The 24,550-nt window shown below is 42.9% G+C and overlaps 1 protein-coding gene across 6 annotated transcripts in view; it reads left to right on the plus strand.

The window, feature by feature from the left end:
- PPP1R12B (protein phosphatase 1 regulatory subunit 12B) overlaps positions 1–24,550 on the plus strand; it is a 181,880-nt gene that overhangs the window by 70,774 nt on the left and 86,556 nt on the right. For 4 of the 6 annotated variants that reach the window (XM_059717218.1, XM_019492481.2, XM_059717220.1 and 1 more), the window contains 6 exons: positions 379–488; positions 8,384–8,581; positions 10,185–10,270; positions 12,115–12,240; positions 14,872–15,057; positions 15,878–16,060. In XM_059717218.1, the coding sequence (XP_059573201.1) occupies positions 379–488; positions 8,384–8,581; positions 10,185–10,270; positions 12,115–12,240; positions 14,872–15,057; positions 15,878–16,060 (889 nt within the window). Of the gene's footprint in view, positions 1–378; positions 489–8,383; positions 8,582–10,184; positions 10,271–12,114; positions 12,241–14,871; positions 15,058–15,877; positions 16,061–21,438; positions 21,573–24,550 lie in introns of those variants that run through there. The other 2 variants (XM_059717219.1, XM_019492482.2) reach the window with 2 other exon arrangements.

The raw sequence follows: 24,550 nt of genomic DNA on the forward strand, positions 1-24,550 counted from the left end.
AGTCTTTTCTCCTGACTCAAACATTCTCTGGTAAGGAATCATTGCTGGCCTGCCAGTTGAAAAAAAAATGTGTGCAAAGGCACACAGCAGGGTGTACCTACACAGTGCAAACATATTTGCCTTGTGACTGGGTAAAATGTCTTTGTTTAGTCAATGGGAAGTTTCCTGGTTGGGAAAACTGTGTTACTCTTGGACTGAGGGATGTTTCCCTTTATCCTGAGAAACAGGAACATACTGGGAGATGTCCAAGGTCTGTGCAAGGTCTGAATCTGAATCTTGTGCAAGGTTTGAATCTGAGTTTAATAAAGTAATGGTTTAGAGATAAAGCATTAAAACTCCTTCTCTCTCTTCTCCACCCCTGTTGTCTAAAAATTATAGAGAGAAAGGAAGAGTCCTCTGCCAACCATTCTGATCATGAACCCAGGAGTAGCATCATTGAGCAAGTACGACCACCAGAGCATAATTCCTTCCCTTCATCTGCCAGAAAAGTAAGTGAATTGGGGATTTACTTTGATTCAAACTGTGCATTCCATTGTCGCTTTAAAGCAGCGGCTTACTTTAGGGAATAGGTGGGGGTTTTTTCAGCTTGTTTTGAGAGAATTTGCAAGATTTAAGTTGAAGACAAATAACAGTATTTGATTACAACAAAGAAACATAGTAATAGCATAATAGTCTAGAACTGGCACAAATGAAGTTTATTGCATAGTGCAACTTTCTTTCCAATCTCTCCTCCTCTGAAATGTTGATCCTTTTAAAAAAACAAAACCTAAAAAACTCATTGCTGATTATTTAGTACTTCCGGGTAACTGATCTGAGAAGATGCATGTTCAGTGATAAGCTATGTGCCCTTAGTTTCTTTCAGCAGGAAGTACAATAAAAGTGCAGTAAAAATGCCATTGAAACTGTCCTTGTAAAAGCTACCAGTAAAACTCTTGTCTCTGAATATCCTGGGAAGGTGACATTAGTGTGGATCATATTGCAGTATTTATGCTAAAGGTATGCTATGATGTTACAGCCCAGCAAAGGCAGAAGTGAGATCAGACTTTTTTGGATTAAGCACAGAGTGGTTACTGGAATCTGGGATGACTCAATGCAAGATGCACTCCCCTTGTTCCTGCTCCCAATAATTAGATTCCGTATATGGAAAATTTTATAAATTTGTTATAACTTTCCAGGTGTAGAATCTAATTATTGGAGGTTTGTCTTGAATTTGCCCCCTTCCCACTGCTATAGCAGGTCACATAGTGGCTGGGGGGAGGTCAGGTGGCCCTCTTGCCCTCTGCCCTCTGAACTTCTTCCCCTCCTTACTATCAGACCTTTTTCAGGCTCTGTGCCCTTCCTAAATGCGTGCAAGTGGCAAAATTGAAACACAAGAGACCAAAAAACACTGACTTCGAAGTAAACATACTTGTAGCAATTTGCATATAAGGAAATTATTATTGGTACCTATAGACTTGGTTCATCCAGAATTGATGCATTTTACTTTTTGCCAAAAAATAGTGCTGCAGCTTTTACCACAGGTACTGCATAAATGCACTTTTGAGCTTCACTTTTTTCTGTACTTATACATAATCCAAACTAGGCATGATACTGGTCTAAAGCCCAAAGATGCATGATTTATCATATAGCTCATTGGGCTGGGCCCCAGAAGAGTCAACTGTGTTTCAAGCCGTGGTGGCTCCACAACCCAGCACTGCTCAATGTGTGTGTGTGTGTGTGTGTGTGTGTGTGTGTGTGTGTGTGTGTGTGTGTGTGTGTGTACTCCAGGTCGTCCCCTCTCCTTCCCCCCTTGGATCCGTGGGCTAATTAGTCCCCCACTCATAACTGGAACTGGGTGTTCTTGTTGCGAGTCCTGGGATCCTCCAAACATGTATAATGCAGATGAGGCCTGGGGCTGCCTGGTCTGGTTCCACCTTATGGAGGCCGGGGTCCCACCAATCAAGTGACAGGTCAAGAGAGTGGGCAACAAATCCTCTCCTCTATGTTGACATTTGGTGATGCTTGCCAGGCATTTAAGGCTGGTAAAGAAACAGATATCATTGGAAACAGGAAAGAAAGGAACTGCTTAGCTGTGGGAGTGAAGAGGAAGTTGATATATATTTGATGGAGTGTTTCACCTTGAGCTGAAAAAGAGATGGTACTGAGGGGGACTGAACACAATGGGCACTATCTCTTATCCATATGGGCTGCACTAACCTGTCCTTCTGATAGGTTCCCATCAGCATCTCAGCCTTTGGCTAAGATCAAATGTAAGTTCAAATTTGGCTAAAATCAAATGAGATCCTGCCCATCTCCTACTGGCAGGGAGATGCCAATGTGCCAAGCATGGGCAATCTCTGCAATGTTGTGGTGGTCATCCATGCCTTCTGCTTCCTGACCTGCCTGGACAAGATGGTGAGCAGCAGCATCATGAAGGAGACCACCCACAAGAGGATTGCGAAGCAGCCCACTGGATGTGACTTGGTTGTCTTCCTGAGCAGCTTGCTAGAAAGGAGAGTTTGGTTCAGACACTGGGGACTTTGACTCACTGTGGAGAGGAGCCTGCGATGCCACATGCCACCTCCGGAAGCGCTTCAGTTGCAACTGGACTTGGACCAAGGAGTGCCAGGAGCTGGGAGTCTGCTGCTCCCAGCCCCTACTGCCAGTTGCATCACCATGTACCCCAACATGAGAACCCTCTTGGAGAGGTTCTTGAAGGATGCCATCTAAGCAAAATACACCAGCAACCTAAGGGCAAAACCTGACCAGGGCAGGGTCTTCAAGCTCATCTCAAAGTGGGATGCGAGCAACCACTTCATGCCCAGTGGGAGCTTCATGTGTTTCACAGACCAGTGCTTCATCCACTGTGCCCACCCAAACTGCCTGCTGCTCAATGGCACCATCTGGTACAGAAACCTTGACAGGAGGTGTGCTAATGCTGTGATTGCAAGGCAGAGATTCTCCCCAACACACTGTGCACCTGCCACATATACCACTACTGTGTCAAGCTGATGTGGTGCCTCAAGGTGTCCAACACCATCCATGGTTGTGCTTTACTTACGTAAAGCACATCACAGGACAGCACCAGTACGTGGATCCCACCAGACTGCCAGCCAGAAGCAATGCAGAAGGGACCATCTGACCGTGCCCCCTGGCCGTACTGAATCTCCTCCAAGGATGTTAAATCCTGGACTCTTCCCTGCAATTGTATTCTGCATGTTGTTGTTTGAAACTGTTTCCCAAACCATCTCCCTATTACGATGCAGTATTGTTGTGCAGGGTCTTCTGTATATTCTCTGCTTTATAACTGTTGTGCTCCCCCCACCCCTAGTTTGCTGTGTGTTTTGTATGTAACTTAGTTATGTTCCCATCCCTGCCCCTGTCCTCTACTATGTAGCCCCCTGCTTGGGTCTTTCTGTATTTCCTTGTGCTTTGAACTTCAACATTTTCTAATGCATTCAATTTTTGGTACCAGGGGAAGGGTGTCATCAGGGCTGGCTCTGGCCTTCCTGGTGCTGGTCTGTTATTGTAGCATCTCCAGGCCTGGTGCCAGTTCCCTCCTGGGGGAGCTACTGCTTGCCTTTTTAATGGCCACACATGCAGAAGGTTCCCATCAGTATGTTTGCTCAATATGGTCCATGCATTTTACAGGCAAGCTCACTGTGGGCTGTATTCAGTCAGCTTCATAATTGGTTTCCATTATTGAGCACATGGTGCTTCTGGCAACAGTTTAATGATAGACAGAGATCCTGGTTTTCTTCATTTAAAAATCATATATTCTCTGATTTAAAAAAAACCATGCTAATTCTCTGATTAAAAAGCCCAAACTGCAATTAAAATGAAAAATGAAATGCCACTCTGTGTGTGTGTGTGTGTGTGTGTGTGTGTGTGTGTAGATGTGCGTGTGTGTGTGGAGAGAGAGAGAGAGAGAGAGAGAGAGAGATGTGTATGTATGTATCAATTGAACACTATTTTATTGATATATTTACAATTTTTGAAGCAATTTGGAAGCCTGTCCAGTGCCTCAGTCACTATAATAAAATTAAATTCTAAGTACCTATAAATTTTGGTATTTGATTTTTGGGGGTTTTTTTATCATAGAAAATCAGAGCTTCCCCTACCCCCTTTGCTCACAAGGATGTAGGGCCAGGCCCTTCACTCCCCACCCTCCCCAACCCTGCTGGAGGAGAGGCCCCCAGATGCCAGGATTAAAGGACTAGTGACCCAGGTCCACAGCCCTTTGCCCCTTGCAATAGAGCTTGAGCCCTGGCTGCTGCCTGCAGGAGGCAGCAACTGCCACAGTGGAGTGCAGCACAGAGCCCAGCTACCCCCACCCCCATGGGCAGCACAGCCAGAGCACAGCCTGTCAGAGAGGCAGATACAGGCTGCCTGCTGTGGGCTCAGACTCCCTGCCATGCTGCTCCCCCCTCTTCCTCCCCACAGGCCACTGTGGCCCAATGGGGGTGGGACCCACTGCATCAGGGCAGAGTGGGGCTAGACGGGAAATCTCCGTGGCACCACTGGGAGCCCTGCACCACCATGGCGAAGTGCCCCCTGCCCACCTGGCAGCAGCGAAAGGCAAAACTCAGTGTTGCTGCCCCTGCTGCTGCCAGGTGGGCAGGAGGCGCTTCACTATGGTGACAAGGAGAGGCAAAGAGCTTCCGTCCCCAGTCCTTCTATGCCCTGCGGCACTGGGTCCCATCTGCTGGGCTGCGGAGGCCCCAGGGGGAGGGCAGCAGGGCACAGCCTGTAGCTGGCAGCCTGCACCTGCCCCACCCCGTCCCATGTACAGATCTGGGGGGCATGTACTCTGTGCATGCCCCCCAGGACTGCACACTGCAGCAGGGAGCCATCACCCCCCTGCCCCCAGACAAGCCTCTTGCAGCTCCGTCCCGCTCCCTGCCCAGGTGCTGCGGCTGCGCATTCTAGCCCTGGGCCCCAAGCCCCACACTGCCTAGGCTGGGCAGCAGCCCCGCCCTGCCTAATTCACTCCCTTCCTTCCTCCATTCCTATGGGGGCCTCTCTCCCCTGCCAAACTTACCTGTGGGAGCTACTCTTCAAGCTGCTGCACAGCCATGTGCATGTATGAGCATGCACGTGCACATGGTGCCCCCTGCTTAACCACCCTTCTCCCGTTCCCCCAAGCCTCTTGCAGGCTGGAACTCTGCCAGCCTGCAAAGAGGTCTGTTAAAATGAAATCCACCTTTTTTGGTTAAAAGGGAAAATCTGCCTTTTTTTTTTTTCCATTTTTCCGTGGGAAATGGAAAACCCGGATCCCTGATGATAGACAAGGCGTGTCTACATGTGCAGTAGATACAGGAGCAGTTGACCCATGAGTAAATGTTCCCAGGCAGGCATCTACATGTGCAGGGAAGTGGGAGCAGATTTGCTGCTGACAGCAGCAAACTGCTCTCATTTCCTGGGGCCCTGCAATGGGCCCCTGCCGCCACAAGGGGGAGTTCTTGGCTCCACCTGGGTGCTAGCCTAGGGGCTGGCAGGGAGCACAGGGCCAGGAGACAGCTGTATCCTGGTGAGGCCTGGGACATTGCTTCCTGCCCCTGGGGGACTGCCTGCTGCTGGGGCAGGGAAAATGTCCCTCTGCCCCAGCAGCAGGGAGCTCCCAGCCCTGGATCTCAACAGAGGACTTGGAAAGAGCTGCAGGGGAGGAGCAGGTCCCAGCCCCCTGTTGCAATCTGCTGGTGGGGCAGCTAGCAGTGAGCCCCCAGCTGGGTGAAGAATCCCTACCCAGCTGGGAGCTTGCAGCTAGTTGTCCCACTAGTTGCCCAATAATGATCTCGGAGCAGGGGGACTGGAGCTCCCTGCTGCTGGGGCAGAGGGACACAGTCCCTGCCTAGGTTCTGGCAGAGTCTGCCCTGGCAGCATGGAGCTCCTGGGGGCAGCATGGAGCTCCTGGGGGCAGCAGTCTCCTGTCCCATGGTGGCTGGCTGGCTGGGAGAAGATTTGCTCCCAGTCAGGTATCTACATTTCATAGATTTCATAGGCATTAGGGCTGGAAGGGATCTCGGAAGATCATCGAGTCCAGCCCCCTATGCTGGGGTCATAGGATCAAATCATGAGTGCTACACTACATGAGTGCTACTACACAGTTACTAATTTCATTTGCTACTTGCATTTAAGATAGCAAATGTAGTCACAATTAGCAAGATTTACTGCGCAGTAAGCATGTGCATGTGTTAGATGCAGATGCTTACTGTGCAGTAAACCACACTACTTTGCAGTAAAGTGTCTCGTGTAGACACACCTACAGTACATTTAATGAAGTTTTCTTGTATGCAAATGTAAGATTAGGCTGTTTTTCCCTATGCTAGTTGTGAGGGAACCTTGCCTTATGTTAGAGTAAATATTGTACTTCAAACTTTAAACCCATGTGACTAGGATAAATCAGTATATTTTTCTTTGTCTTTGGCCTTGTGTTCAGTGTCTGTGCTCTTGTACCAAAGTGCTGATGGCTATTATATGCCAGTTACTTTTAAAAGACTGGGGTAATAGCTACAAGAGACGGACATTGTTTTATAGCTAGACATGAATAACTTTGCACATGCTGTTGTGCCTTTGTTGCAAAGAAGGCTAACGCTGATGAGGACACATCTGGAGTAGTGTGTCAAGTTTTGGGACCCCAACTACAGAAAGGTTGTGGACAAATTAGAGGTCTGGTCCTGCTTTGAGCAAGGGTTTGGACTAGTTGATCTGTATGTCTATTCACCAGGACATCCCAAGGGAATACAGGGTCTAATGGTCACAAACTGCTGGAAGACCATTTTAAATTGGACATAAGGAAACAATTCTTTACCGCCCAAGTCTCCAGAGTCTGGAATAGGCTCTGCAAGCACCTACTCTGGAAACGTTTAAGAAATGCTTGGATGCTTATCTTGTTGAGGTGATCTGACCCCAGATGACTTCCTGCCCCTTGGGCAGGTGGCTGGACCCAATGATCTTAGAAGGTCCCTTCCAGCCCTAACATCTGTGAAATTATGAAATCTCTTGAGGTCCCTTTCAACCCTAATTTTCTATGATTCTATGCCAGTAAGCTCAGTTCAGACTGAGCAAAAGAAGTGAAGCAGTAACCCTTTCCCAAATGCAAAGCAGCTACATTTGTAGACTGGTTATTTCACAGGCAAATATGACTGAAGCTTTTGCCTAATTAAAGTTGCTTAACCCAGAATAGGACTGTGTGTGTACCAAAGTGAATTTGTATCTGAAATTATTTTTAACTAGAACTCCTCTAACACAATTTCCCTTCCAACTGTCCTGCATCATGTTCTTGTCTTTGGGTGCACATTTTCTTTGTCCGATTAAACATGCTTAAAATATCAGTACAGTGGCCTCTCTTTCTGTATCTTGTAGATTTCACCCTGTGCAAACAAGATCAACAATAAGTGCAAAGTAAATACAGTAGACCCCCGATTTACGCGATTCCGACTTACGCACGTCTCACGTTTACACGATTTTATTATTAGGGTCCGGATTGGAAAATGCCCCTCGAGATGCGTGTCATTCGCGTATATATGCGAACACTTGCAAGATTCACGTATATACGCGAACGCCTCACAAGATTTACAGGCAGAACCAAGTGGAGCTGTAACGGCATCTCAAGATGCATAGGTGAGATGCTAGATGCACCTTCTAAAGGCGATTCCTCTGAGAAAAGGGGAAAAAAAGCTATGATTGAGGTATGCAACCCCTCATTATTCTGTTGTTTCCTATGGGGAAAGTAGTCCCAGCTTACTTGAATTCGACTTACATGAAATTCTCCCGGAACGCAATACTCGTGTAAATCGGAGGTCTACTGTATCACAGTTAACTGGTTAATCATACAATAAATTTAGACCAGTCAGGTGTGCAAAGTAGCTATCACATGATAAAAATGACTACCTACCTATAAAAAGAGCCAACCAGCTACAGAGTTAATGCTTGAAAGCATGTAACAGCTCTGTAGCTGGTTTCTATCCAGCTTTAATTTGAATGTGTACCAGGGCCCTCAGAAAAATAGCATGAAGTTCAGACAATGACATAAGACAGCATGTATATGGCCATATGGTTTACATAAAAGTTTTATTTCTAGTTAATTTAAAATGAGTTGCATTACTTCCTTGTGCTGTTGCTCCCTTCCTACATTTAAACTGATGAAAAAAGACAATGGGGTGGGGGTTGGAGGAACTTTTACATAAGAATTCCCTAACTATAAAACATAAGCCTAATTTTAATACAAATGTAGAATTGTATGTGCATGTGTCTAGCTATCCCAAGACATCCAAGTAACCTGAATCTAATGCTTTGAAGTGTGTTGCCTGTGAGAATTTTGGCTTAGTAAAACTTTCTGAAAATAAATTGTGGGTCTGCAATACCCCTGCTTCTTACCAAATGTTGTCATTTTCCACTACAGTTTAGTTGGCTCAACAAGTCAGAAGAGCAAAAGGATGAATCTCCTTCATCTTGGAGGCTGGGACTAAGGAAAACTGGCAGCCACAACATGCTCAGTGAAGTTGCTGCTTCTCGTGAAGGACAGAGAGACAGGAGTTCTTTTATCTATCGCTCTTCATCTAGTCCCCGGATTTCTGCATTAATAGACAACAAAGAAAAGGTCTGGTTTCCCCTGAAACAGCCTGCTGATGCATCCCTTCTGAGAAGTGTTAAGCAGCCTGCCTTTCTGCATTGGCACCCCATTTCACAGCACCATTCCTCCATGGGTATAGACAGATGTAACAATTGTATCGAAATCAAAGGAGACTGGTACAAGCTATTATGATGCATCTGTTATATTAACATAACTTTATAGTCATACAAATTTAACAAAACTATTTCATCTTTAACCCTGCTTCATTTAGGGTAAGGTAAGGCAGTTTAGCTGACTATTATCACTGCAGGCTCATGCTGACAGTTAGATAACAGAGCACAGCTGTTGTGTACTCCAGCAGCTTTTCCCTTTTGAGCAGCTACAAATGTGTGTTTGTCCATATCCCTAGTTTCAATTTTGGTATTAATTCACAATCTCCATATTTTAATATCCTTTTTATACTTTTATGTTGCTTGCATTTGTGGTATCAAGTGCTTTGATATATTTATACTTCCCTCTTGATTTGAGCTATTTCCATCTTATTAGCAGTCCATGCAAAACTGGAGTTCAGGACTTCTTACTCCTTCCTGTCTAGGTTATGGTCAGCTTAACACTTTCTGCCAGTTTGTCATCCTACTTGTTTTGAGGGAGACAGTCTAATCAAGCCAGTGCCCTGTTTTCACACTAGTTGTTCCTCTGCTTCATTCTAATGGTGTGGGCACTTGTCACATTTCCAGTGCTTCAGAGGGTGAGCAGACAGATGTGCATGCCAGAGGGACATGTTCTGGCTAGCCAGAGGCTGAGTGCACAGGAGAGTTGATAATTGACTCTGTTTTCCTGCCCCTGGCAGGAAGGGGAGAAGAAAAGAGAAACTGAGCTGCAGGTCACAGCCCCTCCCAGGGGACCAGGGGCTGTATTGCTACTCACTCGGCAGCAAAGCAAGCTGTCAATGAGTGCTCTCCTTTGTATTCCACCTGCTTTTCCTGAGTGCCCCCTTCATCAGAACTGGGAGAGGTGTTGGGGGTGGTGGGGCCTCTGGTCCCAGTAGGGCAGAGGTAGAGGGCACAGGGTGTTCACGGACAGTCAGCTCTGCTGCAGAGGGGGGACATCATGGTGGGGGAAAGAGCCACAGGATGCAGCAGCTCCTTGTCATGGCCTCTAGCTTGAGAGCAAGCTGCTGCATGCAGTTGCAGTGATCTTGAAGTGCTCCAGCTGGGGGGCATGGCAGGGGGCTTTGTCTGTCTGCAGCTGAAGCACTCCATTTTAGAAGCTCTGCAAAGTGCAGCTGCATTTGAAGTGCTTCAAATGTTATGCATATCTATATCTTAAATATTCATCAGTGAGCTCTGCCTACAGTTAGCAGTCTGTGATTTGCCGCCCATCTATACAAAATCTATCTCAGTTGAGATTAGCTCCTAAATTAATATTCCTGCCTTGCTCATGCTAGTTAGCCTTGGAAATGTAATGTCTTGGGTGACACCTATGTGCCAAAAAACCTTAAACTATGTTAAAAGAAAATCAGAAATTGATGCACTTCTAGTAGCAAAAATTGAAGCACTAATTCAGAGAGGTCACTGAAAGTAAATCAACTTACATTTGAAATATGTGTGTTCTTGTTTTGCATTATCAGGATAAGGACAGCAACAAAAGCTATCTTGCCTCAATAGCCCCTAGAAGACTAAGCAGTACGGGTGACATAGAGGAAAAGGAAAACAGGTAGGACTTCAACTCTGAGCTAAAGGCTTTGGCTTCAGCAGCCTTCATCAATTCATGGAATTCAGTCTTCAGAAGTGCCTTCCCATTTTTATGTTCACGATTCATATGTTTATTTACTAGTCCCAAGTGTGTAGGTGTTTAAAGGCTGGGAGCTGTATCACTGCATGTCAACCTCATGGAATATGCCCTCAGTCTTGAAGAAGGGGAGTGATAGGTTTTTTCCCTAACAAAACCAGATTATTCATCATTTAAAAATATGCAGGGTAGTGATATTTGTAACATACACCTCTCCTCACCCCATTAGTATATGTATGAGTGGGCCTTGTCCTTTAAGAAGTGAGTTTCTATTCTTGATCTGTAGCTTTGACTCATGCTCATAGTGATGCACCTTGCTCTGTTGTCACTTCCTATCTACCTTTGCTGTTAAGCCATCTCTTGCTTTTTGACATCATTTATATTTGTGAGCTTTTTGCACTGTGACTCTGTTATGTCTTTACAGTGCCTAGCACAATGGCATCCTGATCCTTGTTGATTTTCCCCAGATACTTTTGCCATATAAATGGGAATAGCATCCGGTGCCTTAAGATGTGCATGGGGAAGTGCTGTTTCTAACCGGTCCCTTGTAATGTTTTTTCAAGGGAGTAAAAATTGACAAAAGTTGAAAAAACATAGGGAGAAAAGTCAGTGCAAACATTTGTGGAGAAACTGTTGCACTGAAGAGAAATCTCTGATAAAGCATTTCACAGTGATTAAATTCTTTGTTACCTGTTGCATTATAGTTGATTAGAATCTCCCACCGTTCTTTGCATGTTAGTAGACAGCTGGTGTTTCAAATTACATAAAGAAAGACTTGGGACTATTTTGAACAGTGCCTCCTATTGTGGTGTGCACTCAGCTGAGTGCTGCCAAATATCCTTTGCTCTCTAAAGTGGAGACTAAGATTTCAAGCTAACCTAGCAGGCAGTAGTCACCACATACTGTAAGATACAATTTTTGCAGTATGTTTTTCTTTTAACATAAGCCAAGTCAATGCTACATGGAATATGTAGGAGACAAAGTCCATCTAGGATGGATGGATAGTTTGAATTCAAAACTGAAAATAATTGGGAGCTATGGAATGAATGTCACAGTGTTTTGTTCTGTCCTTTGGCTGGAAGGAATTGCCACAAAATACTTCTAGGATAGGGGTGAGGGACTAAACTTTGATTTATTTACTCTATTAAATTGGGTTACTGATTATTTGCTGCTAGACTTGCTAAGTAGCCCTGAATACTGCTAACTGTTTAATACTTGCTGTAAGCAGTATTTTTAAGGAAATAGCATAAGATTTATCACGTTGGATCAGACCAGTGACGTGTAGTCTGGTATTCTGTCTCAATCGGTGACCAGCACTTAATGCTTCAAAGTAAAAACTACCCTTCCAGATGCAGCCACTGCATCTGAGCAGCTGTGCAAGGTGACAAAGCAAGTTCATTCTACATAATGGCATCGTCTAATGTATGAAATGACAATCTTTAGATAAGTCTGAATTTTAGAATTGTAAGTGCTTCTGGTCAGAAACTGCATGGCACTGTGTCTGCAAAATACTATAAGTTTGTGATATTTAAAGAATTGCCTTGGCAATTACTAGAGATAATTTTAAAGCAAATGGGGATATTTCAGTTACTTATCCCTATGGTGAATTAGTCTGTAAAGGAAGAGCTTGTGTTGCCTGAATATTAAATAGTCTTCGCTTCTGCCAGTGGATGCTGAAGCTGTGGAACTTACCAGGAGGCTGGCAGTTTGAGGAGTCGAGACTAGACTGCAGAGCTTTTCTAAGCCAACCTAATGTTCTCTTACCTCAGAGAATCTGCTGTTAATCTGGTGCGGAGTGGTTCCTACACCCGGCAATCATGGAAGGATGAACCAAAGGGAAACGAAGCCCCCCAGACAGGTGCACCTTCCACCTACATATCTACCTACCTGAAAAGGTATGGCCTGAAACACTTTAGATACAGACAGCAGAATGGATTTTTAACATGTTTTCCAGGCTTCTAAAATGGCAGTTTTCTATTTGCTGCATGGTTATAGCTGGTCTTGGTGTGCTCATTGTTATAGGACTGGTGAAACAAAATATACAGTCTGCTGAGTTTTTCCATTATAAACACTGTCTCCCCAGACTTTCATTTTGGCACTGAACTTTAAATACTGTACTGGCATGATTTAGATGCAACATTTCATTTCTCAGATGTTGGTGTAATTGCTAGATGACAAAAAAAAATTCCCCTTGAATGTAGGATGAAGTTATTCAATAGTGAACCTCATAGTATCATAGTTGGTAGGGTTGGAAGGGACCTGAGCAGATCATCAAGTCTGACCCCCTGCCATGGGCAGGAAAAAATGCTGGGGTCAAATGACCCTGGCTAGGTGATTATCAAGCCTCCTTTTGAAGACCCCTAGGGTAGGAGCGAGCACCACTTCCAGATCCTAGCCGCCCTGACTGTGAAGTAGTGCTTCCTGATGTCTAGCCTAAACCTACTTTCAGTCAACTGGTGGCCATTATTCCTAGTCCAGAAGGCTACTAAAAAGTTAGTTCTGATAGCCTATGTCTAATTGAGGTACACATTAAGGCATAATTTTTTATATCAGATAATCAAAAAAATAGTACTGTCCATAATTCATGCAGATCATCAGCGTTAGAATGCGATTGATGTCCACAAATCAACCAACCATTTTCTTTCCATAGTTGGAATACTGGGTTTTTTTGCAAGCGCATGTGCCACTCTAGAGAAGTGATTGCTGATGAACTAGGAAGGCAGAAAAAGGAAAAAAAAAAACTGATCATATAACCCCCTTCCCCTTCTCTGCCCCACTGGCAATATCTGCCATCATTTCACCACTATCTTCCCTCAAGAAAGACTAGGCTCCCTCTAATCTTTTGAAATTCAGTGCAAGGTGCAGTAAAGCTTTCAGGATTTTAACATGTTGCTTCATCAAGTACCTGACCCCAAACTGCATAATTTTGTCCTGAACATGGAGGATTTTCCTTTAAATATCTGGAGAGAAGTTGATTTCTTGTAAATGTTGCTCATGTGCCGCATTCTAGCTTTTAGGGGATGATTGCTGATACAGTTAAATTTTCATAGGATATGGTTCTGTAGCCACTGAATAAATGGAATACCATTTATACAAAAGGGGAAAGAGCTGGATATTTTGAAAGCAGAAGACGTTATTCCAGAGCCAGCATTCAATTCTAATGACTCCACATCTATCCTGGGACCTGATGCTAACAGTTCGGGCTGTACCGCCTCTCTCTCTCTCTCTCCCTCTGTTTCTTTCTCTGTCTGTCTCTCTCGGACAAGCGGCAAGAGTTTTTTGCTGCTTGCAGGTAGCATCTCAGAGGCATAATATAGAATAGATACTGTTACCTTATCTGAAAGGTAGCCCAGTCAGTAGAGCTACTGAGAAGTTTACATTTTACTAGGACTTTACAACTTTTCAGCTTTGTGCTCCCGCTAATCTAAAATCAGATACACAATTACAATTTACCAGCTGTACTGTGCTGCTGTGATTTAAGGTGTATAGGTCTGGCAATGGAATCAGAGCCCAATAACTTCAAGTGAAAGGAGTCTGTGAAAAGACTCACTTACACTATGCTCAGTACTATTGTGCTGGATGAGGAGGGTGGCAGTGAAACTAAAGCTTGAAGTAGAGAGGCATTAGATAGTCTGATAAGGAGCTGGGAAGGACTGGAGGTGGGTTGAGATGTCTTGAGTAGAGGACAACACAAATAGTCAGTGTTTTCCCCCTCCAGGCTTTGGTTGTTCCTCCTTTCTAACTCTCATGCTGGTTCATGTCTGTAATATATTTGCGCATCCAGTCTACTTTCTCTTCTGTTCCTTGTTAGATTTCAGTCTGCTGCCTATTTCTCTCCTGGCTCTGGTTCCAGTCTTGCCTCCTGGTCCTAGTTTTCTAACCTCAAGCTCTGTCCCAATATTTTTTTAGCATGGTAAAATGTATATCGCGCTAGTCCATGTTCTTGGGTATGGCTGAACTGTTTTGGTCAAATGGTTGAGCCAGCCAGTACCAGCTGTAGAAAATTTCAGTCCAAGTGATTAGGGTTTGTCAGTTTTAAGCAACTCAACAGGGTCTCAATGTGGGCAATGGCAGTGTTGCCCGATCCTTCTACAATACTTATTTCTCCTTTGTGTTAAGTTGTTTCTCTCTCCCTTCCCTTCCCTTCCCTTCCCTTCCCTTCCCTTCCCGTCCCTTCCCGTCCCGTCCCGTCCCGTCCCGTTAAGTGCACTGTTGTGTCTCTAGTACTACTTACACTGGGGTCCATTTTTTCCCCAGGCTTTTTCCTGCTTTCTGACTTTCCTAAATTCACCTCCATTCCCCTATTTTCTCCCTGAACTGTGTTCTGTTTTTATAAGTGATGTCATCATAATCCTGTTCTGTATGTCCCAAGTGTGATCTTTGGTGACCTTGGCACATTCCATTCTCCTTTGCATTCATTTTTCTGAGATATAAAATGTTCCCTTTCCTGTTCAGCTGAGGGTCTGGAGTGGTCTGCCTGTATGTTAACCATGCTCTGAAGGAGGCAATCCTGTGATATTTTACAGTGCTTCATTTGGTAGAAGTAGTGACCTCAACAGTCCCTACAGTTCAGCCAATCGCAGTACATCTCCAGCTACCTCACCAACTACCATATGTTCATCTACCTCATTGGGCACCCAGTGGCAACCTGCCTCTTCCTGTCCCACATCTGTCAGTGCGAATACTACTGCATCAGTTCGCCAGTATACTAGGTAATGGCTTGTGACTCGTTCACGTGAATCTTTAGTTAAAACAAAGTTTCAAGAGTTATGGGGAGGTGCATGTTCTGAATCCTGGAATTGTTCAGAAATTTATTTGGTCATAATCTGTTTCATGATGAGTTCTGGAAACCCATTTCAATTTAAAAAGTACATGTATTTGCAGTATGGACAAATGTACATTTGTAGCCACTTTGAAAGGGGAGGGGAATCTGCTGCTCTAGAGTGCACAGCAGCTGTTACACTAACTTTTATATCTGCATGAGCTTGCAACCATATGAGTGAGCTAAATTGCATTAGGTTTGACCATAGGTGAAGCAAGGTTAATGTTGGAGCAGTTTTGCTATACTTGCACTGCTACAGAATTGTAGCATAACAGCTTGTACCTGTGTATCCTTTGATAGCAATTCAGTTGTTATTTCTGTTTATACCTGAGGTTGTTTTAGTAATGCCTATGCATCAGGAAGCATTTGAGATTTGCATGCATACTCTTAGCTTGGTCACTTCTGACATGAATGATCAACCATTCATTCTTGCTTTTTGCACGTGGAATCTGAGGTTGCTCTGAGGTTTTGAATAGGATCTTTGGGTCCATCCATTTTCCAGCTTATTCACCAGTTTAATTCTTTCAATCTTTCCAATCACTTTCTGCCCTTTCTTCTAGATGTCCTGAAAGGTACCATTCTTTTCAGAACCAGGAGCAGAGACTCGAGGAAACGTATTGTTAATGTTCCCTTGAGGCAGTTGTCTAGTCTTGGTAGCCAACCCAGTTCACTTAGTTTGCATCCTGTTATGTATGTCTTGTCTGTTTCAGAGTGCCATCCCGGCAACAAATTGACTCTGCTGTAGAGAAAAATACAGAGAACATCTCTGCTATCACTCCACTAAGTGTAATCACAAATCGCACTGCACTCAGTTCTACCAATGGTGTTACAAATGCCAGTGCTGCCGCAACTACTGGAAAGGACTCAGCTGAGGAGGCCAGGGAACGCAGAAGGTTAGTGAATAAAGTCAGTGCTTTTCATCCATGAGATCTGCATGTGTTTTATGCGGTAGGGGTACCACACCTTCTTTAGGTGCTTCCTGGTGTCACTGGTTAATGCTCACATCTTCCAGCTTGAAGTCTTAGATTAAATTGTCACTGGGTGTGTCTACACGTGCGCTTTAATAGCCTGCACGTGCATTTGAATGGCCTATTTTACTGTGGATTAGAGCATCACATTAAAAACCAAGCTAATATGCCAATGCACACTGTGCATTGTCACTAAAAAACCATGTGCTTTCACTGCTGCACATTAGGGGAGTCTAATGCGCATTTATTTAGTACCTCACATTAGAGGTACTGAATTTAATGCACAGTAGCAAAATCACATTAATGAATGTATAGACATGCTGACTGAGTTGAGATGAAAATGAGTTTGGTTTGAGCTTTTTCGTTTGTGACTTCTTGAGGTACTTCATCTTGGTCTCCTGGAAACAACTCTGGTAATTAGATTTCAGTCTCTGTAGTCTTTCTGGGTACTGATTTTTATGGTGGTGTGTGATGTGAATACTTTTCTGCAGTGGACTCTGGAAATCAATGTGTCTCTTTAGTCCAAAAGCACAGAGCAGTGTCAGTTATGTAGCTATGCTCTGGTACAATGAGGAGGAGTTATTAAACATAAGCTGAATCTCTATGTGGTTGGCATACAGTCAGTGACATTCACAGTAGCAGCATTTTACATATTGTTTTGAAGATGAGGCTGGTATAGCCTCTTATCACATGAAGTTACTTTTAAATTTCAAAAGAAGTAAGCCTGAGGTAGCTATTTGTAAGGAAAGCTTATCATGTATCAGTACAAACAGAACATCAAATGCACAACGTTCATTCTTGTGAACAAGTTAAATGTGCCAGAACTATTTCTCCCAGTGGTGCCACACCAAAAAAATATAAAAAAATCATAAAACAAAAGCAATACTAAATTGTATATTTTTACTATGCAGCCTGCTTTGGAAGGAGGTAAAGTAACTCAACAGGAGAGCAGTGCTTGTGGGAATTAGATTTCTGTAACCTTCTTTTTTTTTTTTTTTTCTTTTGGGTCTTAAAATTCCCAGTTCTCCCAAGTAGCAATGGTTCTGTATTAGGCTAAATATTGCCAGAAAATGAAAGAGGAGGTGATCTATAATAGAAATTGTCATTTCTTTACTTCACAGAGCCATACAATCTGTGTTTGGCTATAGGATCATCTCTTCAGGCAGCTTATAACTAACCTCTCTTCTTCAGTTATAGTAAATCTGAGAAAGGGAGCTAAAGTATTCTTTTTCAACAAGTACTTGAACTCAAGCAAGTAGATTCTCACAAGCTACTATAGCCAAGGTTCTCATGGTACAATGAGCTTTCTGCATGGGTAAGAGTACAATAAGGACTTGCCTTCTCAGGGAACTGACCTGAAATACCTATTGCAGAATACCTGAACTGTGCTATCACCTTGTATGGGCAAATTTTATTTCACAGGAGTAGTACCTGTGTCCAGGTGAAATAAGCTGACTTGCATAAGGAATTCTTAGTGAAAAATGTGTTTATTCACATGGGCAGTTAAAATGGAGTAGCAATTCCCATTTTAAATGTATAGCTTGTTTTGTTTTGCTGTAGCATCCCAGTGTAGGTAAGCCTGAAATGAAATTATAGTGGCTTTGGATTCTTCACAGAAATGTTTTCACCCAAATACATGTTCTTGGCATTACCTACAGAGAAAAAGATTTTGTCAATGCCAAAATTTGAAGCAGCTATTAACATTACTGCTTTAATATTTATTGCAAAAGTTAATAAACGTAAGTATTGTAGGATGCATTGAAATTTTGTGAGTTGTCTTCACTGAAATTTGGTCATTGTAAGAAAAAAAAATCTTGCTTCTTCTAGCTGATGGTTTGCTCAGTAGTTCCTCCATGTTTTCATTAGTGCATTGCCCTGGTGGGTTCAGACTGCCTTTGCTAATGTGGAGTCATGAGTAGTTGGGGATACTGGAACAGAGGACTGCTTGCAGCTTTTGAATGGGGTTCTGGGAATTGCAAAAGCCAGTTGTGTAACCCAAATGGAAAAGCGTTCTTTTGAAAAGAAGCCAGTTTGTTAAAGGAAAATGGGTAACAGTTGCTGGGGAAGCACTACATGGATTTCAGCTCCCAGTGGCAGCTGTCACAATAGCACGTTCATGTAGTTCAGTGTTTCTAAAGTTCCAGGTTTCTCTTAGCAACAATGACAACATAAACAAGCCCACCGGCTAATATTAGATCATTGAGATGTCTCCATAATATAAATTGCCTTTCTAAAGCCAAAAGATTAAAGTGAAATGCTCTTTTAGGTTTTGGGAAGAATGACTGGCAGACTGGTCTGGGATGATCTTCTTTCTCCACTGAATACCAGTATGCCCTTTGTCTTGGATTTTGAAATATCATGCCATCTGTCTTGCAGTATCTTTACCACTGTGTTCTTGTTAACCGTGCTGATTGGCAAAAGCTAGAATAGTTGCTTGCGCATCACGAATAAATTCCATGTCATTCCTTTAAAGAGCACAAGCAGTATCCATTCAGTGGAGAGATTCTGTGCAGTTTGTATAAAGCCAGGAAGATTGAGGGGGGAGGAACTTGTTTGTTAAATCCAGTCAACCCTCTAATGGTATGTTCTTGAGTACACAGGTGTATGTTAGTCTTCCCCCCCCCCAATTTTGTTGCAACATTGCACCATTCTGTGTTTGAACCTGCTTGGTGGAAGCTTCCTTTGCATCGTGCATTGCCCCAGCATTCTTGTCAGCAGATATTTTCTTTCACACAATTGTAGAAGCTGGAGATGCTGAATGCCTGATGGGCCATCTGGATGTTCGTCTACCAGTGCAGTACCATGTCCTCTTGTAAATCTGTTGATCCCATCTAGCTTTACATTTTGTAATGGAATAGTTTCCTGAAGGGCTTGAATTATAGGCTCATGCAAACCATATGTAAAAGACACTGCACAAAACTATTTTCCATATATAAGAGAGTAATAGAGCTCTCCTTGGTTTGTATTCAAAAGAAGTGGATAGTAAGGGTTTTGTAGATTTTCTGTTAGTTGCAGTCTCCCTCTGGTGAAATGATTGTCTGCTGCTTCTGAGGTGTAGTGGCGACCCCTGTTGTCTATAAGAAATTCTTAATATTTACAGCAGGAGCTCCTTTTGCTGCTACTGCTGTTGCAGTGATTTCTCTCAGTTGTTATTAGTTTTAATGATCACTTTCCCTTGAATTGTGTCTGTTACTGCAGAGCTTGTTAGGTTGGGACTGTGTTCACTGCTGCATATCACCTTACCTTGCACAGAAAACATCTTACTTGTTCACTGTGCAGATCCTAATGTACCTCCTAGATCAGAGGTTCCCAACCACCGGGCCACAGCCTGGAACCAGGCTGCAAAGGTTGGCTGCTGGGTCGTGGCACGAGCCACCTGCTTGCACCCCCATTTGTCTGCCTATGCGAGCGGCTTCCACTGCTGGCAGTCATGTGCAGAGTGAAAGCTGGGCGGTGGGGCAGCCCCGGGAGGGAAGCAGCTGGCTCCGTGTGTCCCGTCCCGTCCTGCTCCTGTGCCAGTCCGCAGGTTGGGAACCACTGTCTTAGATGGACTGCCAGGTAGATGTTGTTGAACCAGAACCTGCCTGGATGTTAGTTGCCTAGATATTGTTTCAAGTGCCTTGCTGATCTTGGAAGGTTTCAGAGAACTCAGACTATCATCCAGGCAGGGCTGATTCAGAAAAGGCTGTTAAATCTTTTTGGGACCCCACCCCAAAATCCAAGTCAGGATGAAACTTAGTGTGAATGCCACTGCTTGTAGTGAATGTTCACATCCTAAAGGAAAGCTCATCCTGCATTACTTTTTGAAAGGCAGAGAGGCAAGCCCGGTAAAGTTTTGTGTTCCCCTAGGAACAGTGTAAAGGGATACCCCTAGATTTGAAATCCAGTCCATTTTATGCAAGTTAGAATTAGTGTAGCTAATTGCCCCCTCCACTTTGAAACTGCTCTACCAACTTGTCTAGACAATTGCAGCTTTTACTCAAGTGTTTTCTCACACATTCCACGTGAAACATCTATTTAAACAAAAAATAGTGTTGACTGCCTACGGTTGACTATAGACAGCTAAGTACATGGTTTGGTTCCCTTTTTTTTTCATGTTCTCAGGTCAAACAGTAGAAAAAGCATGCAGAAGAATTAGGTCTGCCTCCTTTATGACTCCAAGATCAAATCTAGCATTGGTTGCTGTCTACTTCTTGAAAAAATTAGATGTGATATTAGGGAAGGGATGTGATATGAGAGTAGAGAACTTCTACAGGTGAGCAGAGTTGACTGATGTTTGGTCAAATGTCTCTGTTTTCCTTTCCTTTTAATTCCAATGGGATTTCCAGGGATCTAGTAGGATCATGTAGACTAAATTCTGTAATGTGTATTAATAACTAAGCCCTATGACCTCCCTCATCAATTTTGTTAGACAAGCAGTTTTGGCAAGACTGTTTACCTCGTGATTCTTCTCTCATTGAAATTCAGAACACAATGACTCTTAGTAGAAGTTTGGATGCCTGGCATGGTTTTAACCCTCACTGTTATCTTGTTACTTTCCAAAGCTCATGGAATCTGGTCTCCAGAGAGGTAGAGGAGAAGATTGATTGATTGATTTATTTATGTTCCTCCTAAACCGGCCCCAAAACAATCAATGAGCATCTTACTACAGGTTTTCACATTTTAGAGAGTCAGGACTTCATAATCTGAAGCATTTAATTTGCGTGAACATTCATAATTCTCCTTGTAAAAATGTATTGGGATCTTAAACATTTAAGTTTGTATGCCCTGTACTCATTAGAAGGGGGAGAGTTTTTTTTTTCCTTGTGTCAAACTGTGGCCAAGCGAAGGACAGCAACAAGTTAAAAGGTATCTTTGTACTTAAAGCAAGCAGTCATTTGGTGTCTACTGTTGAAAGCTCTTATCTGCCATGTTTTTACAGTTAATCTCTTACAGATAAAGTTGTCCCTTTTTAAAAAAAGCTGCTAGTGCTGGTGAGATGACGTGGGAGGGCAGGAATTCGTTTGGCTGTTTGATTTCTTTTCCATGTTCGGAAGAGGAGAGAGTTCTGTTGCTTTATCGGAAATCGGGCTTCATGTTTATTTGTGAAAAGGTCGAGGTATAGGTGGAGTGTCACTTTTATTGAGCCTAGTTTCCTGTAAAGAAAACAGGTGTACTGCAAAGTGCCTGGCTCCCAGATTAACTTTCTCAAAAGTGTTCAGGGTGGGGATTTTATTTTCGCTCTCACGTCCTTCCTCAGGAGAGAAAATGCAGAACCTGGAATTTGGGCGGAGGAGTCCAGATTGTGGGTTGGCCTGCTGAACTCAAGGGCCTCCCCATGGCTTTCTAGCATGTGCATGAACCTAGAGGATTGCTCAGGACAGCTAGAGAGAGATCACTTGAGCTTTAACAGTTTAGAGACTGCAGTAAAGGAACTTGACAGTGGCACAAACAGAAGGTAAAACTGCCTTTCACTTCTAGACTTTGTTAATCCTCTTCTGTATCCAGATTATTTACATCCTTTCCCTCCCCCTTTACTAATCTAAGGCATTGATGCATTTTGTTTGTTTGCTTACTGTATTTGATAGCTAGATTGTCTTGGCTGTGAGTTGTATATTCAGGGTATCTAGGTATTGCCATTTTCCCATTCCTTAATATCTGATTTACTTTTACCACCTCAAAAATGGCTCTGGCGAGGTTAAACACTTATTGATATAATCAAGAGCCACTATATGAGGAATTGATAACTGAGAACTAATTTAGCTGAAAATTGACAACTTCCTTAAATTGCCTTTACTCCATAGCACCTGCTGCTGGATGCTCTGGCAGACTTGGTGATGAATCAAGTCAGTCAGTTGCGCTAGAGATTTTGTTGGATTTTTTTTTTATTTTTTTTTTTTTTTTAGTAATTGGAAGAGTAAAGAATATATCCTTTTCATTCTTTCAGGTAGAAATTAGTTTTACCAAAAATCCCGTAAAGCTGAGTATCTTCAGAATAAATTGAAAGGCTTTTGAAGCCAATAAAACATTGATAGTCTTAGCTCTGTGGAAAATGTCAGTCTGTTGCAAAATTACATTCACTAATATTCTCTGTAAGCTGCCTAGAGCTGAATCTTTGCTGGTTATTTTTTCAGAAATACTGCTGAGATTTCCAAAAGCTTTACTTCCACAAGATGGCAGCACAGGGCTGCTTAACCATGTGTGGGTGTACATTTTTGCTTACTGTTTCTTAGCCACTCTTTCAGTCCTGTTTCACTATGAATTTCTGGTGTCAAGAGGAATGTTTCCTCAGTGGTCAGCGTTGTTTGTAAACGTGTATTTGTGTTTAAGGAATTGATCTTACATCCAGTTGTAAAGATTTGTGGAGGAAAGTTGTTAGGACTCCAGGCTCACTAATTTTATCCAAGAAATGCTCCTCACTCTAAGATGAATGACACACTATTTGAGTTCATTCTGGACAGTAGCCCTGAGATGCAGCCAGACACTTGGGGTACAGGGTCAGTATTGACTTCAGATTGCCACACACTAGCAGTTATGATCCCATGGTTGCCCTGTTGCCCTGCCCTAGTTATGCCACTGGCTCTGGCTTCCAAGATACGCCTGGCTTAATATTCCATTGATCATCTGGGAAGAGATGAAGTGCTAACAGCTGACTTCTTAGTCTACTTATTCATGCAGCAACTCTCTTCTTTACCACAAAGGTGCAACTTCTCCAATCCTCAGGCATCAGCATGAAATGGTTCATTTAGGTATGCAGAACTATATACAACACTGTGCTTGGTCCTGCAGCTGCTTTGCATTACAGCTCTATGCTAAAGGCAAATCAATTTGGAAATCCTACTTTTGTGTCTGGAGAACGTTGCATCTACTATAGCTGCAGCTGTTACCTAGGATAACTAACCAGAAAATTAGCAAGGAGGAAATATTTGTTTTTTCTAGCTTGCTTTATACTTGGCAGCAATTTCCCTGCAGTCATTTACCTTCTCTCTTGCTGGGAAGCAAAAAAAACCCCTCAAATACTTCTCAGAAAGACACTTTTTTATTTTAAAATCAGGATCATCAATTCCAAGTGAGGTCAATCAGGTATGACATTTTCTAGGAATTAATTTAAGGGGCACTATCAACTTGAATGTTTTCTATATATATATATATATATATATATATATATATATATATATATATATATATATTTAGTTCTTTCCACTAATTTCTCACTTTATCATTCACAAGCATTCTCCCCAGGCTTCCTCTCTGCTGCTTTGTGTCCATAATGTAGTTCTGTTTCTTTTTCCCCATAGCATAGTATAGAGCACCTGATGCCAAAGTATGGCTAGCATTGGGGTCTCATTTGAGTCCATTATCCAACCACTTGTCAGTTTTACTGTACTTGCACTTAATTCTGGCTTTAGACCAGGACTGCGTTGTGCTAGCTGCTCTACAGACACAGAACAAAGACAATCTCTGTCCCAAAGAGCTTGTCAAATAAGAGGCAGAGTTACAAAAGCAAATTAGAGTTTAAAGGAGTGGCAAAGGAGCACTTGCATTTTGAATAACAAGTGACAGAGATCACAGGTCTCTCTGGATGTCCTCATTGCTTTACTCATCACTTCAGTGTGTTTGGTTCAACTGAGTTTTTGCATATGGAGAATTTCATCTTGTTCTTGTTGCTTTTTAATCATATTGGAAAATGGATTATTATAACTTGTGAGCAAGTCAACATTTATAATGGATGCATGGCCTATCTGAGCAAGTTGTTTACTACAAACTGAGCACATTTTAAAGTACTTGATCATGAAATCTTGTTATCTTCCTGCCTTCAGTTTATTAAATCTCTCAAGATTACCACACTGTCTCCTCTCTGATTTCCCAATTTAAGTACCTTTCAGTCTGACATCTTATCCTTCACTTCTCCCTATCAAGTATACTTCTTAAATGTTAACAAGTTGGCTTTTCATGGCTATAGATTTAATCAGTACTTACAGATTACTTGGCTTGATGCTCACGAACATCTTAATACAAAGAATAGCAGCCCTCTGTATCTGGTTTTGTGCGCGATTGGGAAAGAATCCTTTCTACATATCTCCAATATACGACTGGTCATTGATTTTTGTTGTCAGGTTTATATTTTATGCAACAGTCTAATGGATTGTATTTTGGGAACTATTATCAGTATTGTTTCCTTCAGAGCTTGCATCTGATCTGGTTCCCCAGGTAGTTTGTTAGCAAACAGCAAGTCATTGCCTACCTTTTGCTGGTGGGATAGCTGTGACACTGCAAGTTTCCCTAGTTTCCAAGGGAGACATTGCTGATACTGCAGTCTTTCAGTAAGCTCTTGCTATCTTCTCTTCTATAAATCTCCACACTTGTTCTGACCTTCAAGCTGACATACAGGCCTGCATTAAGGGGTACTATTTATGTCTGTCTGCATTACTACTT

Source organism: Alligator mississippiensis, chromosome 14, assembly GCF_030867095.1.
Source record: "Alligator mississippiensis isolate rAllMis1 chromosome 14, rAllMis1, whole genome shotgun sequence".
Taxonomy (NCBI): domain Eukaryota; kingdom Metazoa; phylum Chordata; order Crocodylia; family Alligatoridae; genus Alligator; species Alligator mississippiensis.